General features: G+C 45.5%; 1 protein-coding gene across 1 annotated transcript in view; it reads right to left on the bottom strand.

The window, feature by feature from the left end:
* The window catches only part of LOC121292488 (tau-tubulin kinase 2-like), a 296,782-nt gene that overhangs the window by 107,788 nt on the left and 172,015 nt on the right, over positions 1–16,979 (bottom strand). Inside the window, exon 7 of the mRNA XM_041214491.1 lies at positions 60–125. Coding sequence (XP_041070425.1) covers positions 60–125 — 66 coding nt within the window. The remainder of the gene's footprint in view (positions 1–59; positions 126–16,979) is intronic.

The following is a 16,979-nucleotide window of genomic DNA, read 5'->3' as shown; positions in this document are numbered from 1 at the left end:
CACCATGGTGTTGTTGAGTTGATGTTCTGCATGGATTTCAACAAGGCATTTTTACGTACCCGGTTTTTATGTGCATTGATTGATGCATAGCGCACTGTGCCTCTGAAGCCTGCTACTACTCGAGGCTGAAAAAAATTTAAGAAAAACGGAATGAATTAGTTTTTCTATTTTTATGAAAATTACTAAGAGAAATATGAAACAAACATGTGCAGTGTTTCATCAAATTCTGGAGCCCAGCTAATCCACCACTGAACAACAGCAATTATCCTGCACCAAAAAGAAAAACAGCCTACAAATATTGTGATAATTAATTCTTTACTTGTGTTTGGATTAATTCAAAAACAAATTGTCTACTTTGCATGGTATGAGATGTTTAACTAGTAACTCCAGTCTAATTTTTGCAATTACAGTTTTACAAATCAGGTACAGACATTAGTCTCTTGAAGGGATGACCAATGCAGTGCAAAGTCTAATTGCCCCATGCCCTCAACCTTTTAAAAAAAACAGCTTTTTGAGGCTCTCTATGGTGAACTATTTGGAATGACAAAATCCAACATTCAATTCAAATTTCCATCAATGTTTGAAAAACTGACTTTATTTTTGCAACACTGACCAATGGAATTTAAAACACCAACTTGTACTTATATGCCATGTTTAATATAGTAAACTATCCCAAGGTACTTCAAACAAAAATTGACACCGAATCACATAAGGAGATATTAGGACAGAAGACCAAAAGACCAGAAGATCTTGGTCAAAGAAGTAGGTTTTAAGGAATCTCTTAAAGGAGAAAAGAGAGATAGAATGACAGAGGTTTAGGGAGGGAATTCCAGAGCTTAGGGTTTTAGCAATTGTGGCGCAGTCATCAACGGTGGTGTGATTAAAATCGGGGATGCTCAAGATGTCACAATTGAAATAGCAGATATCTCAGTGGGTTGTAGGGTTAGAGGAGAACACAGAGATTGGGAAGGGGGCAAAGCCATTGAGTGACTTGAAAACTTGGCTCAGAATTAGTCAATGCAGGTCAACAAGCATGGGCAATAGACAAACAGGACAAGGTACTATTTAGGATGCGAGCAGAAGAAATGGAAGTTCATCATCATAGCATTTATTTGCCACCTAAAGATTATAATTTGGCCTATCCCTCACAGATATTGCTGCCACCAGCCAACATTTCATGTTACGTTTCAACAGGACAAGCAGATATTCCATTGGTGGGATAAGCAGATATTTCAATTGCAGAATAAGCTGTTATTCCAATTTGCAGCACACTCATAAGTAGTGAAGTGAAAATAGACAAATCAGAATTTAAGAACAGCTTAATTACCATTAAAAAAGACTTGATCAGGTATTGAAATTTAAAACATTTTCAATACTTTACTAGTGAACAAAAGTTTCTGCCATGTTCTGGATAATGTGTATGGGGACTGTGACTGGAGCAGCATTGAAAGATTGATAGGTCCCCCTGTTCATGCCATGTCAGTCTGCTGTTTCAATCTAAAAACTCTACTCAGAATATCACAGTAAAACTTCACACAATGCTCCTTGTGTTTTGCGAGACTCTCCCAGGCAGTGTCATTGTCTATCCTTTGTAGACAGAAGTTCAAATGTAGAGTTACCGACCACTTGGTGAATAGAGGTCAAACAAGCATGCATTTGTTTATGAGAGATCGGTGATTTGCCTGTTGAAACATTAGGAGAATTCCGTCAAATCCTTTCGTGTTTTCTAAAAAATAAATATTTTACCCGAAAATGTTGCAAAATGGTACCAGTGGGTACCATTGCTTTTCCACTTGGCTCTAATGCACAGTGACTCAACTAAATTAAATTTGTTTTGTTGCACAATTTTGATCAACAATTAGGTGCATGAAGCAAATATTTTCAAAAGATCAAAAAATTAACAAAAGAGATCAAAGTTGCACAGTATATTAAAAGCTTACAATAAAACATTAATTTCTGTCTTTGTGATTGCATAATCATCATGTGCTTTCCTCCTCTCAAGTAACGCGTTGATTGTAATTTGGTTTCCTCTTTAATGGACTGCTAAGTGTGACAGGGCTAGTTTTATTTTTGAAGGCTTGTTCTTGAAATGTCATTAATAAAAAGGTTCAGACTCCTCCATCCCCACCCCCTTTCAGATCCCCCTTTTTCCAATAATTTATATATTTTTTTAACATATATTTTTCTTTTCCCACCTATTTCCATTATTTTTAAATGTATTTCCATCCATTGTTTTATCTCTAGCTTTTAGCCTGTTTCAATCCCTTGCCCCCACCCCACCCCCACTAGCGCTATCTGTCACTTGCTTGTCCTGTTTTCCACCCTTAATATCATCATTAGCATATTCCTCAGCTAATATCACCACCATCAACACCCCTTTGTCCTTTTGTCTATGACATCTTTGGCAATCTCTTCTTTGCCTCCACCTCTCACTGGCCCTCTATCCAGCTCTACCTGTCCCACGCCCCCTCAACCAGCTTATATTGCACCTCATTTCTATATTTCTTAGTTTTGATGAAAAGTCATACGGACTTGAAACGTTGACTGTATTCCTTTCCACAGATGCCGTCAGACCTGCTGAGTTTTTCCAGGTGTTTTTGTTTTTGAACCATTGCTCTCTGTTCCGTCACTCGACCAAATCTGGATCCATGTTGCTACTGTCCATTTTATTCCACAAGCTCTAACTTTGCTCACAAGTCTGTAGTGCGGCAGTGTATCAATTGCCTTTTGGGAGTCCATGTACACCACATCAATTTTATTACCTTCATCTACCCTCTCTACCTCAAAAAAACTCAAGCAAGTTGGTTAAACATGATTTGCTTTTAACAAATTTGTGCAAACTTTATTCAAGTCACTCATATTTGCCCACTGACTGTTAGTTTTGTGCTGAATTATCGTTTCTAGAATCTTTCCCATCACCGAGGTTAAACTGACTGGCCTATATTTGCTGGGCTTATCCTTCTACCCATTTCTTGAACAAGGATGTAACATTGGCAATTCTCCAGCCCTTTGGCACCACCCCTATATCTCAATAGACTTGGAAAATTATGGTCAGTGCCTCTGCAATTTCCACCCTTACTTCCCTCAGTATCCTTGGGTGCATCTCATCTGGTCCTGGTGAATTATTGACTTTACGTACAGCCAGCTTAATACTTCTACTATATCAACTTTTAACCCATCAAATATTTCAAGTACCACCTGTTTGTTTCACCGTGACTTGGGTAGCATCTTCTTGCAAAGGACTCAGTTAGTGCCTCAGCCATGCCCCTGCATCCATACATAAATTCCCTCTGGGTCCCTAATCAGCCTCATTCCTCTTTTTACAATGATTTTACTATTTACATGTTAATAGGAGACTTTTCAATTCCCTTTTTGTTAACTGCCAATCTCTTCTCATACTCTATCTTTGCTTCTCTTATTTGTTTTTTTCCCAATTCCCTCTGAACCTTCCATGTTGAGCCTGGTTCTCATTTGTATTATCCAGCTGATGTCATATACATCCTTTTTCTGCTTCATCTTACTCTACCTCTTTTGTCATTGAGTAAGCTATGGGTTTCTTTACTCGACCTTTCCCCCTTGAGGGAATGTAACTTGACTGTACCCAATCTAACTCCTCTTTAAACGCAGCCCATTATTCAGTTATAATTTTGCCTGCCAGTCTTTGGTTCCAATTTTTAGACCAGATCCGTTCTTACCCCAGTGAAGTTTGCCATTCCCCAATTAACATGTTGTTAATCTTAATCCGTTAGTCCACAACAAAGCGAAGACAGAGTATGAGAAGAGACTGGCAGCTAACAAAAAGGGAATTGAAAAGTCTCCTATTGTCATATAATGGTGCATGTGGGACCTGGAAAATCAACTATGGTGCTGTGAGTTGCTCTTCTGAAGTTGGATCAATGTTAAGGTACACAGGTCGTTGAGGCGGCCTTCACCTGAAACGCATGGAACCAGTATACTGGCAAATCGTATAACTAGGGCTTTAGAGAGGGTATTCATCTAAATAGTGGGGGGGGGGGGGTTCATGTGAGGGGAAATTTGGAAAGTTAAAGAGGAAGGACAAGGCAATTGTGCAGCGTAGTAATGTGGGTAATGATACTCAGAGTGCAACAGGAAGGGATAGAGCGTATAAACATAACAGCGCACCAGCAAATAAGGTCAGAATAGGGAAAAATGGTAAAAAGATAGAATTAAAGGCTCCTTATTGGAATGTACACTGCATTTGTAACACGGTTGATAACACAAATACAAATTAATGGGTATATGATAGGATAGCCCTTACAGAGACATGGGGTGGAATTTTCCCAGAATTGCACTAAGTGCGGTAGCGGGTGGGTAAAATGGAGTCCTACCCAATGAAAATGGCGGGTTTTCACACCGTATCTTCGAGCCTGCTTCATTATATATTCACTTCCGCAAAACACACCGTTTCCATGGCGGGCGGGCGCACATTCGCCTGCTTGCCATCACCGCCCGCTGTTGCATCACACCAGCCGCCATCTTTAAAGGCAGCCGCCTACAAAGCACTCATCGCCACCAGCTCACCACGGCTGCCTGAGAGACATGGCCAGCAAAGGCCAAAAGACTGCAGCTCCCTGCTTCAACGGGATGGGTCCCTCGAGTGACTGCTGGATGCCGTGGAGGCCCGTCGGGATGTGTTCTACCCCCGCTCTGGCCGCAGAATGGGTGGCTTTGTCACCAACTGGCTTGGGAGGTGGTGGCACTGGTGGTCAGCGTGAACGCTCTGCAGAGGGGGACATCCACACAATGCCTCAAAAGGATGAATGTTCTCCTCCATTCCGCCAGGGCAAGTTACTCTTTTCATCACTCCCAACTCTCACAATCACAAACCCATCACACATCCACAGGGCTCCTCACTCACTGCCAGTGCAAGGGACATCACCATTCACTTTTTCACAACACCGTAATTGTCCTCATCCGTCTATAAGTCCACTCACCACCCACACTAATCATCTGACCCGGCAGGCACCCTGATACACTCTCATCTCTATCCATGCAGGACAAACTGCCTCACAACAGGAGGGAAAGGTAGCAGACAGGTGGATGGATGATGGAATTCAATGTTCTCACAGAATTCGAAAACATAGCCAACCAGCTGACTGGCAATGACTGAGACTGGTCCTGTGCTGATGGTGAGGTCAGCACTGCTCTACCAAGTGAGGATCCAGCAGTGCAACATCCATCAGACAACCATGCCGTAAGTGATGTGTCCTCTTTGACAGGCCACTGCCATGCACTAATTATCTCCCCTTGTTTTTGCAGAAACATCTGCCAAACAGCCAACAGAGTCCATGACCCAGAGCATCCAATCAAGCTCCAAAGAAACCTCTAAAGAGGAATCTGAAGGCACCCTTCCTGAAGTCCTGTCACAGCACTCACCCACACCCTCCACCAGCACCGAGATGCACGCCTCGGTAGGGCCTAGCTTTAGAGTAGCCTCGGGATCACAATCTGGTGAGCACATCGCACTTTGATCCACAGCAGGCAGCGGCAGGGACTTCCCAGGTCTCCAGCACTCAGAGGACTGCTGGGAGCAAGAATGTTGCTGAGTCCGAGTCAGATGATGAACCTCTGGACTCGGTCATGCTGGAGATGCAAAAGCAAACTAGGAAACATCAGGAAGGGATGTCCGCTGCACTCCTCAGATCGCAAGGGACGATGGATGAGTCCGTCCATCTTCAGGCTGAGGTGATGGTGTCAGCATTGCAACGTACTGAGCTCAACACTGGCAGATGGCGGCTGCCATGGAGACCTTGGTCCAAATGGCATTCCTGCACTGCTGCGAGGGCTTAACTCCATCACTGATGCCATAGTTGGCCTCCAACAATGTGTATGCGAGAGGGGTGCTGGGCAGCTCGATCTCACTCCAGCTACCCCTTCCGCTCACGGAGTCAGCCAGGGGCCCTTGGGCATCCATAGGGAAGAGGATCAGTAGGTGCACGTTCCGAGGCCATCCACCCCGGTGACTCTGGGAGTGACCGGCCCATCTGACTCCCCTCTTCCTGTGACCTCCGCAGATCCAGCTTCACAGGCCGAGGAGGGTGCCCAACAAAGTCATTACAGACAGGGCATCACAGTCAGCAGGCTGCCTCCACCTCTGCTGTAGGTGTCCGGGGAGCACCAAGACGTAACGGCAGGGCTGGGAAAGTGAGTTAAAAGTAGTTGCACAGCCTGGCCATGGGTCACTTGTACATACTGCTCACTATTGTCAATAAATTCCGAAGAATGTCACCCTGCCTGCGGCTCCTTGTTCTGATGGGCAGTGTTCTTGTCACTCAAGATGTGAAACCTTTCTGCACAAGATAAAAGGCAGGTGTCTCAGTCCAGGGCCTCTTCCCTGTGCGGCCTTCAGGCCACAGTGATGGTCCAGCCTCACACTCCCTGGAAACGTTACTGATGCCTGCACCTCGGCTGTGCTGGTCACTGCTGCCAGAATGTAGGCGGCAGGTGCTAGAGTTCTCTCATACTCTCTGTGTGTTCTCAGCACCTTTAGGGTGGGGATGGCCCCCATTACACCAGCATCTGTGACAGTGATGCTGTCCACCAGTTCCTAAAGGGCTGAGGTGCTGAAGGTAGACACAGCATCAGGTGCATCTAAAGTTTCATGGCTGCGTCTCTGATCATGGAGCTCAAGCGGGCCGCCCTCAGCCAGACAGGAGTCAGACATTCTCACAGGCTATGTGAAGATATGTGGAGTGGCCTCATTGCATGTTGTCATTGTTCTCCTGTGATCAAGTGACTGTTAGGGCCTCCACTGCATCTCCATGACAGGAGTATTCTCATAGAGGGTATTGGCGCTGTGAGAGGCCAGACTGGAGCCAAATGTTCATAATTGCGATATGAGGCTCTATGGGGACACCTCACTGTATGTTGTCATCATCCTCCATAAATCTAGCAGCTGAGGGCTCCCAAATGCGCCTGCCTAGCCTAACCAGTGCGAGAGCCTCATCCCTGTCGTCGTCACCACCGAGGACCTCCTCACCCTCATCCCTGTCAGCGTCCTCCTCATTGAAGGAGACATGCAGTTCCTCCATCTCCTCCTCAACCAGCTCCTCAACCCATTACAACCTGGCACTGCAAAGGGCACAGCAGACGACGATGGGTGACACCCTCTGGGGACTGTATTGCAGGGCTTCACCAGACTGGTCCAGACACTGGAACCGCATCTTCAGCATCCCGATGGTCTGCTCCACCAAGTTGCGAGCTGCTTCTTGAGCATCATTACAGCACCGCTCTGCTGCAGTCTGAAGCTGCCACACAGGTGTCACCAGCCACGGCCTCTGCAGGTAGCCCTTGTCCCCAAGGAGCCAACTCTGCAGCATCTGTGGTCCCTGGAAGACTGCAGGGGGCTGTGGGCGACTGAGGATTGTGCACAGTCCCTGGAAACCGTGCGCATACCTGCAGGTTGTGTTTCTGGTGGTTGCAAACCAGCTGTATGTTTAGTGAGTGGAAGCCCTTGCGGTTGATGAAGTCCACTGGGTGTAGCGATGGAGACCTCAGCACTGCATGAGTGCAGTCAATCACACCCTGCACCTGTGGGAATCCTGAGATCAGAGCGAATCCAATTCCCCTTGCATCCTGGCTGTCCTGGTCCTGGGCGAAATGCACAAAGTTGTGTGCCATGGAGAAGATGGCATCCGTGATCACATGGATGCATTTGTGGGTGGCGGATTATGGAATCTCACAGAGGTCACCTGTGGAGCCCTGAAAGGAGCCACTGGCATAGAAATTGAGCGCTGCGGTCACTTTCACAGCCACCGTCAGTAGATGCCATCCATGTTCCCTTGGCACCAAGTCCTGCAGTAAGTAAGTGGCAGATGTGAGCCACCAGGTCCCTAGACATGCGCAGTCATTGGCGACACTGGTTCTCAGTCATCTGCAGGAGTGCCAGGTGGCGTCTATAGACCCTGGGTGTCGCTAGGTGCCAACCAGCCACGGCTCGCTGTCGCTCCTGGGCAGCGTGTGCGGGAGCCCCTTCTTCATGAGGTTGCTACTCCTGCCTTTACATGGCCAGATGCCTCAGTCGCTCTCTCCTCTGTCTTCTACGGTGTCTGTAGGCCATCAGGCATACAGCTAGGTCACCAGGATCCATGATCCTGATGTGGTCCTCCTGCAGCATGAGAGAGAAAAACGTGGTTATCATTGCTGTGCTTAGCACCTTTCCTGGCCCTGTGTGACCACCTCTTAATGCTTCCCAGAGAGTGCTGGTCATCCCTTGGATGGCCAGGGATGAGCACACCGCATGACTGCCCTGTCAGGCTGTGACATGGGGGACACTGATCCAAACCAGGATGCAGAGATTGCAAGGGACTGTGAGCGCCTCCAGCAGTGACTGCTACATGGCCAGTGTTGGCGAGGAGATTGTACAACTTGTGCAGTCCAACTGCTCCGTGGTCCAATAAAGTGGTGGCGGACTCAAAGTCTGTGTGGGAGTGGGGGGTGGGGGGGGGTGTGTGTGTGTGTGTGTGTGTGTGTGTGTGTGTGTGTGCTGGAATAAGGTATGGAGTGCTTGGCGGCCCTTTGGTGGCTCCTTGTTGCTTGCATGGGTGCAGGCTAGGAGCCTGACCCCCAAATCATGTCCTGATCTGCTGAGGCATGGTCAGTGTATACAGGTGTCCCTAATGCGTGGCCATTTCCCTCACTTACCCTGCCCCCCACCTCGATTGCCTGTGCGCGGGATACAGCACCAGGCCACCCACACCACCGCCAGCAGTCGCCCCTGATGCTGGCCAGCACTTGCCCCGAGACACCCCCACCCCCTCAGCAGTCCCTTCCAAGGTCAGGTGTCAGCTTCCCCCACCACCACCCCCACTGCCCGAGGCCAGTAAAGAATGGGTGAGCTGTGAAGGCTGCCAAGTGCACGTCGCCTGTGTGCTGTTGTGAAGCACATCAGATTGCTTTCCCGCCAAGATGGACAGACGATACGGCGCGGTTCCAAGAGCCTGGCGGGATGGCCTTTTAATTATATTGTAATGTATTACAATTAGCCGACTGATGGCGGGAAACACAGCCTGCCGTTAGTGGGCTGAGCAGAAGATCGCGACCTGCCTTCATGAAGTGCGTCCCACCATATTTTCTGTGCGCACAACCTATCACGCCCGCCGCCATCAGGCACGGAATATTCCGCCCATGGTTGCAAAGTGACCATGGTTACGGCCTAACTATTTAAAGATATTTGACATTTCAAAAGGACAGGAAGAAAGGAAAAGAAGGTGGAACAGTTTGGTTAATCAAGGTTGAGATCAGTACAGTAGTGAGAAGTGATTTTAGTTTGCAGGGTCAAAATATAGAATCTGTTTGGTTGGAGGCAAGAAATAGCACAGGAAAGAAGTCACTGGTGGGAGTGGTTTATAGACCCCTTGACAGTAGCTACACTGTAGGATAGGGTACAATCAAGAAATAATGGGAGTTTGTAAGAAAGGTGCTGTAATAATTGTGGGAGATTTTCATCTTCATGTAGATTGGACGGATCACATTGTGAACTCCACTCCCAGACAACCTTTCCCAGAGTGTATTCAGGACAGTTCCTTAGAATATATGTTCTGGAACCAAACAAGCAACAGGTTATTTTTAGCCTATAATGTAATGAGACAGAATTAATAAATTACCTAAGTAAAGGATCCTCAAGGTAAGAGTGATCATAACACGATGGAGTTCACATTCAGTTTGAGGGTAAGAAATTTAGGTCTGAAACTAGTGTCTTAAACTTTAATACAGCAAATTACAAGGGAATGAAGACAGAGCTGGCTAAATTGGATTGGGAAAATAGGTTAAAAGATAAGATGGTAAAAAAGCAGTGGCAGACATTTAGGAAACATTTCATAATTTTCAACAAAAATATTTTCCATTGAGACAAAAGAGACTCTACAAGAAGGATGCACCATTCGTGGCTAACTAAGCAAGTTAAGGATGATATAAAATTGAAAAAGATGTACAATGCTGCAAAGATTAGTGATAATGTGATTAGTTGTAGGCCAGAAGATTGAGAAAGTTTCAGAAACCAGCAAAGGATGACTAAATAAATAATAAAGAGGGAGAAATTGGAATATGGAGGAAAACAGGCAGGGAATATAAAAACAGACAGTAAAGTATATAAAAAGGAAAAGGGTAGTGACAGTGAGCATTGGTCCCTTAGCGGATGAGAATGGGGAACTAATAAAGGGCAACAAGGAAATGGGGGAGGCTTGAACAAGTGTTTTGTATCTGTCTTCACAGTAGAAGACACAAAAAGCATCCCTAGATTAGTACAAAAGCAGTGGCCAAAAGGGACAGAGGAACTTAAAACAATCATGATCACTTCAGGAAAAGTATTAGAAAAACTAACAGGGCTGAAGGCTGACAAATCCCCTGGATCGGGTGGCCCACATCCTAGGGTCTTAAAGGAAGTGGCTGCAGAGATAGTGGATGCATTGGTTGTAATATTCCAAAATCCCTAGATTCTAGAAAGGTCCCAGTGAATTGGAAAGCCACAAATATAATACCACTACTCAAGAAAGGAGGGAGATAAAAAATAGTAAACTATTGGCCAGTTAGTCTAACATCTGTCATAGGAAAATGGTAGAATCCATTATAAAGTTGGTAATAACAGAAGATTTAGAAAATCATAATACAAATAGGCAGGGTCAGCATGGTTTTGTGGAAGGGATATCATGTTTGACAAATTCATTAGAGTTATTGAGGATGTAACAAGCAAGGTGGATAAACAGGAACCAGTAGATACAGTGTATTTTGATTTTCAAAAGGCATTCAATGAGGTGCCACATAAAAGGTTACTGCAGAAGAGTTCAAGGTGTTGGGGGTGATATATTAGCAAGGATAGAGGATTAGCTAACAAGAAACAGAGTCAAGATAAAGAATCATTTCCAGGTTGGCAATCTGAAACTAGTGGAGTGCTGCAGGGATCAGTGCTGAGGCCTTGACTATTTACAATCTACATCAATGACTTGGATGAAGGAACTGACTGTGTTGTAGTCAAATTCACTAATGATACAAAGATAGGAAAGCAAGTTGTTACGAGGATACAAACAAACAGTCTGCAAAGGGATACAGGTAGGTTAAGTGAGTGCAAACATTTAGCAGATGGAGTATAATGTGGGGAAAATGTGAGGTTGTCTTCTTTGGCAATAAGAATAGAACAACAGAATATTATTTGAATGGAAAGAGACTATGGAATGCTACAGTAGAGGAACCTGGATATCCTTGTACATGAATCACAAAAATTTAGCTTGTTGGTACAGTAAGTAAAGGGGTAAATGGAATGTTGCCCTTTATTACAAGAGGGATGGGCATAAAAGTAGGGAAGCCTTGCTACAATTGTATAGGGCATTGGTGAGACCACACCTTCAGTACTGTGTACAGTTTTGGTCTCCTTACTTTAGGAAGGGTATACTTGCATTGGAAACAGTTTAGAGAAGGTTCACTAAGCTGATTCAAGGGATGAAGAGGTTATCTTATGAGTAAAGGCTGAGCAGTTTGGGCCTATACTCATTGGAGTTCAGGAGAATGAGAGATGATCTTTTTGAAACATACAAGATTCTAAGGGGACTTGGCAGGGTAGATGCCTAGACAGCATTTGCTCTTGTGGAGAAATCTAGAGCTAAAAAGTTTCAAAATAAGGGGTCTCCCATTTAAGACAGAGATTAAGAGGAATTCCTTCTCTCAGAGGGTTGTCAGTGTTTGGAATTCCCTTCCCCAGAGAGCAGTGAAGGCTGGGATGTTGAATATATTCAAGGCTGAGTTATACAGATTTTTGATTGACCAAAAATCAAGTGTTATGGGAGATGGGCAGGAATGTGCAGTTAAGGCCACAATCAGATCAGCCATGATTTTAGCGAATTGCAAAGCAGGCTCAAGAGGCTGAATTTTTGTCAATGCATTCAAAGGATGTGGACTTTGCTGGCTAGGCCAGCATTTATTGCCCATCCCTAATTGCCCTTGAGGTGGTGGTGGTGAGCTGCCATCTTGAACTGCTGCTGTTGTGACGTCTGTGCACCCACAGTGCTGTTCGGGAGGGAGTTCCAAGATTTTGACCCAGCGACAGTGGAAGAATGTTGATGTATTTCCAAGTCGGGATGGTGAGTGGCTTGGAGGGGAACTTCCAGGTGGTGGTGTTCCCACCTATCTGCTGCCTTTGTCCTTCTAGATGGTAGTGGCTGTGGGTTTGGAACGTGCTGTCTAAGGAGCCTTGGTGAGTTTCTGCAGGGCATCTTGTAGATGCTACTGTGCATCAGTGGTGAAGGGAATGAATATTTGGGATCGGGTTGCTTTGTCCTGGATGGTGTCAAGCTACTTTAGCGTTGTTGGAGCTGCATTCAACCAGGCAAATGGACAGTATTCCATTACACTCATGACTTGTGCCTTGTGTCACAAAAATATCATATGGGAGAAAAAGATATAACTGATTGGTTTACAAAAAGTAACTAAGGTTAAGTTAACAGAATTGATGGTTAAGTTGCAGTTAGGGTTAACCATAGGGCCAAAGAAAGCAGACATAATTGAAGTAATAACGCACCATTTGAAATTGGGGATAACTGAAGCTAATGAGTCAACTGAATTGGCTAAGATTCAGTTGCAAATGAAAAAACTTGGCTGGAATTGGAGGTGAAAGAAAAGCAACAGGAAAAAGAGGGTGCATTTCAAAGGGAAATGGAAATGAGAAAACTTGACGTTCAGAGGGAGAAATTAGCAATGGAGGAAAGAGAAAATGAAAGGGAGAGAGAATATCAGCTTCGAAAGCTTGAATTTAAAGAGATCTCAGATGCGGAGGAAGGTTCTGATGTGGAAACAACCACTTTCAATTGACGTTTGAGAGGGATCTAAAGGTGTTATTTCATTTGAGAAGATAGAACATAGAACCATAGAACACTACAGCACAGAAAACAGGCCATTTGGCCCTTCAAGTCTGTGCCGAAATATTATTCCACTAGTCTCACTGAACTGCACCTAGTCCATAACCCTCCAGACCTCTCCCATCCATGTATCTAACTAATTTATTCTTAAAACTTAAGAGTGAGCCCGCATTTACCACGTCAGATGGTACCTCGTTCCACACTCTTACCACTCTGAGTGAAGAAGTTCCCCCTAATTTTCCCCCTAAACCTTTCCCCTTTCACCCTAAAGCCATGTCCTCTCGTGTTTATTTCTCCTAATCTAAATGGAAAGAGTCTACTCGCATTTACTCTGTCATACCCCTCATAATTTTGTAAGCTTCTATCATATCTCCCCTCATTCTTCTACGCTCCAAGGAATAAAGTCCTAACCTATTTAATCTTTCCCTGTAACTCAACTCCTTAAGACCCGGCAACATCCTAGTAAATCTTCTCTGCACTCTCTCAATCTTACTGATATCCTTCCTGTAGTTAGGCGACCAGAACTGCACACAATACTCCAAAGTTGGCCTCACCAATGTCGTATACAACCTCACCATAACATCCCAACTCCAATACTCAATACTTTGATTTATGAAGGCCAGTATGCCAAAAGCTTTCTTTACAACCTTGTCTACCTGTGACGCCACTTTCAGGGAACTATGTATCTGAACTCCCAGATCCCTTTGTTCCTCCGCACTCCTCAGTGCCCTACCATTTACTGTGTATGTCCTACCTTGGTTTGACCTTCCAAAATGTAACACCTCACACTTTTCCGCATTAAATTCCATCTGCCATTTTCTGGCCCATTTTTCCAGTTGGTCCAGATCTCTCTGCCAGCTTTGAAAGCCTTCCTCGCTGTCCACAATGCCTCCAATCTTAGTGTCATCAGCAAATTTGCTGATCCAATTCACCACATTATCATCCAAATCATTGATATAGACAACAAACAACAATGGTCCCAGCACAGATCCCTGAGGCACACCACTAGTCACAGAGCTCCAGTCTGAGAAGCAATCATCCACTACCACTCTCTCTCTTCTCCCACACAGCCAATTTCGAATCCACTTTACAACCTCTCCATGGATACCAAGTGTCTGAACCTTCTGAACTAACCTCCCATGTGGGACCTTGTCAGAGGCCTTACTAAAGTCCATGTAGACAACATCCACAGCCTTTCCTTCATCTACTTTCTTGGTAACCCCCTCGAAAAACTCTACAAGGTTCGTTAAAAACGACCTACCACACACAAAGCCATGCTGACTATCCTTAATCAGCCCTTGGCTGTCCAAATAATTATATATCCGATCTCTCAGAACACTTTCCAATAATTTACTTACTACTGACGTCAGGCTCACTGGCCTGTAATTACCTGGTTTACTTTTGGAGCCTTTTTTAAACGACAGAACAACATGAGCTACCCTCCAATCCTCCAGCACCTCACCCGTGGCTAAGGACATTTTAAATATTTCTGCCAGGGCCCCTGCAATTTCTACTCTAGCCTCCCTCAAGGTCCGAGGGAATATCATGTCAGGCTAGGGGGATTTATCTACCTTTATTCACTGTAAGGTGGCAAGCATCTCCTCCTCTTTAATCTCTATATGTTCCATGAAACTACTGCTTGTTTCCCTTCCTTCCTTATATACTATGCCAGTTTCCTGAGTAAATACTGATGCAAAAAAACTGTTTAAGATCTCCCCCATGTCGTGAGGCTCCACACATAGATGACCACTCTGATCTTCAATTGTGTCCCTTACTATCCTTTTACTCTTAACATACTTGTAGAAACCCTTTGGGTTTACCTTCACATTATTTGCCAAAGCAATCTCATGTCTTCTTTTTGCCTTCCTGATTTCCTTTTTTAGTATTTTCTTATATTTTCTACAGTCTACAAGTACCTCATTTGCTTCTTGTTGCCTATACCTGCTATACACCTCTCTCTTCTTCTTAATGAGATCGCCAATATCCCTTGAAAACCAAGGTTCCCTATGCCTGTTAACTTTGCCTTTAATCCTGACAGGAACATGCAAACTCTGCACTCTCAAAATTTCACCTTTGAATGCCTTCCACTTACTGAACACATCCTTGCCAGAAAATAACTTATGCCAATCCACTCTTCCTAGACCCTTTCTCATTTCCACAAAATTGGCCTTTCTCCAATTTAGAATCTCAACTCAAGGACCAGACCTATCCTTATCCATAATTAACTTATGGTCACTGGACCCAAAAAGTTTGCCTACACATACTTCTGTCACCTGACCTGTCTGGTTCTCTAATAAGAGATCCAAGTATTGCATCCTCTCTCATTGGAACCTCTATATATTGATTTCGAAAACTTTCCTGAACACATTTGACAAACACCAAGCCACCCAGCCCTTTTACATTATGGGAATCCCAGTCAATATGTGGAAAGTTAAAATCTCCTACTATCACAATTTTCTGTTTCTTACATCGGTCTGCTATCTCTCTACAGATTCAAATTATCTCTGACTATTGGGTGGTCTATAATACAACCCTATTTGTGTGGTCACACCTTTCCCATTCCTCAGCTCCACCCATATGGCCTCTGTAGACGAGCCCTCTGGGCTGTCCTACTTACACATGGCTGTGATATTTTCCCTGACTAGTAATGCCACTCCTCCCCCTTTCATCTCTCCCCCTCTATCACGCCTGAAACAACGGAACCCCGGAACATTGAGCTGCCAGTCCTGCCCCACCTGCAACCAAGTCTCACTAATAGCAATAATGGCGTAATCCCACGTGCCAATCCACGCCCTAAGCTCATCTGCTTTTCTGACAATACTCCTTGCACTGAAGTGGATGCACCTGAGAACATTTCTATCATGTACGGACCCTTGATTTCTGTCTATACATGCATTCCTCGCTTGACCTTTATCCTCCTCCACCTCACTATCTGCTCTAACACTCTGGTTCCCCTCCCCCTGCAAATCTAGTTTAAACGCCCCGGAGCAGCACTAGCAAACCTACCCGCAAGGATGTTAGTCCCCCTTCAGTTCAGGTACAAACCGTCCCATCGGAACAGGTCCCACCTTCCCTGGAACAATTGCCAATTGTCAAGAAACATGAAGCCCTCCCTCCTGCACCATCCCTCCTTAGCCACGTATTTAGCTGCATTATCCTCCTATTTCTAGCCTCACTAGCACGTGGCACGGGTAGCACTCCTAAGATCGTAACCCTGGCGGTCCTGTCCTTCAACTTAGCACCTAATTCCCTAAGCTCTCTTTGCAGGACCTCCTCCTCCTTCCTATCCACGTCATTGGTCCCTACATAGACCACGACATCTGGCTGCTCACCCTCCCTCCTGAGAATACTGAGAACTCGATCCGAGATATCGCGGACCCTGGCACCAGGGAGGCAACAGACCATCCGGGATTCTCGATCTCTCCCAAAGAACCTTCTATCTGTCCCCCTAACTATCGAATCCCCTATCACTACTGCTCTCCTCTTTTCCCTCCTTCCTTTCTGAGCTGAGGGACTAGCCTCGGTGCCAGAGACGTGACCACTACAACTTGTTCCTGGTAGGTCGTCCCCACCAACAGTATCCAAAACGGTATACCTATTGTTGATGGGAACGGCCACAGGAGTGCTCTGCTCTTACTGTCTATTCCCCTTCCCTCTCCTGACAGCTGCCTGCCTCCTGACTTTTAGGGGTGACTGTCTCCCTGAAACTCCTGTCTATTACTGCCTCTGCCTCCGCTTTGATCCGAAGTTCATCCAGCTCCAGCTCCAGTTCCCTAACTCGGCTTCTCAGGAGCTGCGGCTGGATGTGCCTTTTGCAGGTGTAGTCATCAGGGACAATTGTGCTGTCCATGACTTGCCACATGCTGCATTTGGAGCACTCGACTGCCCCAACTGCTGCCTCCATTACCACTCCTAATTTACTTAAAGGACTTTACCTGGCCCTACCCCACTGGGAGCAAGCTCGTCCTCAGCCTCTCGAGCCAAAGCCTCAAAGCTCCATTCCTTCACTGGGCCACTCACATGCTGGCCGCTCACAGGCTGGCCGCTCCTCTTCAGTTTCCCCTCCTTTTATTTTCAATCTCCGCCCTCTTTTTCAACTGACCTGCCTTCAAG

This window comes from Carcharodon carcharias, chromosome 20 (assembly GCF_017639515.1).
Source record: "Carcharodon carcharias isolate sCarCar2 chromosome 20, sCarCar2.pri, whole genome shotgun sequence".
Lineage (NCBI taxonomy): Eukaryota > Metazoa > Chordata > Chondrichthyes > Lamniformes > Lamnidae > Carcharodon > Carcharodon carcharias.
This window is presented reverse-complemented; position numbering and strand designations above follow the sequence as displayed.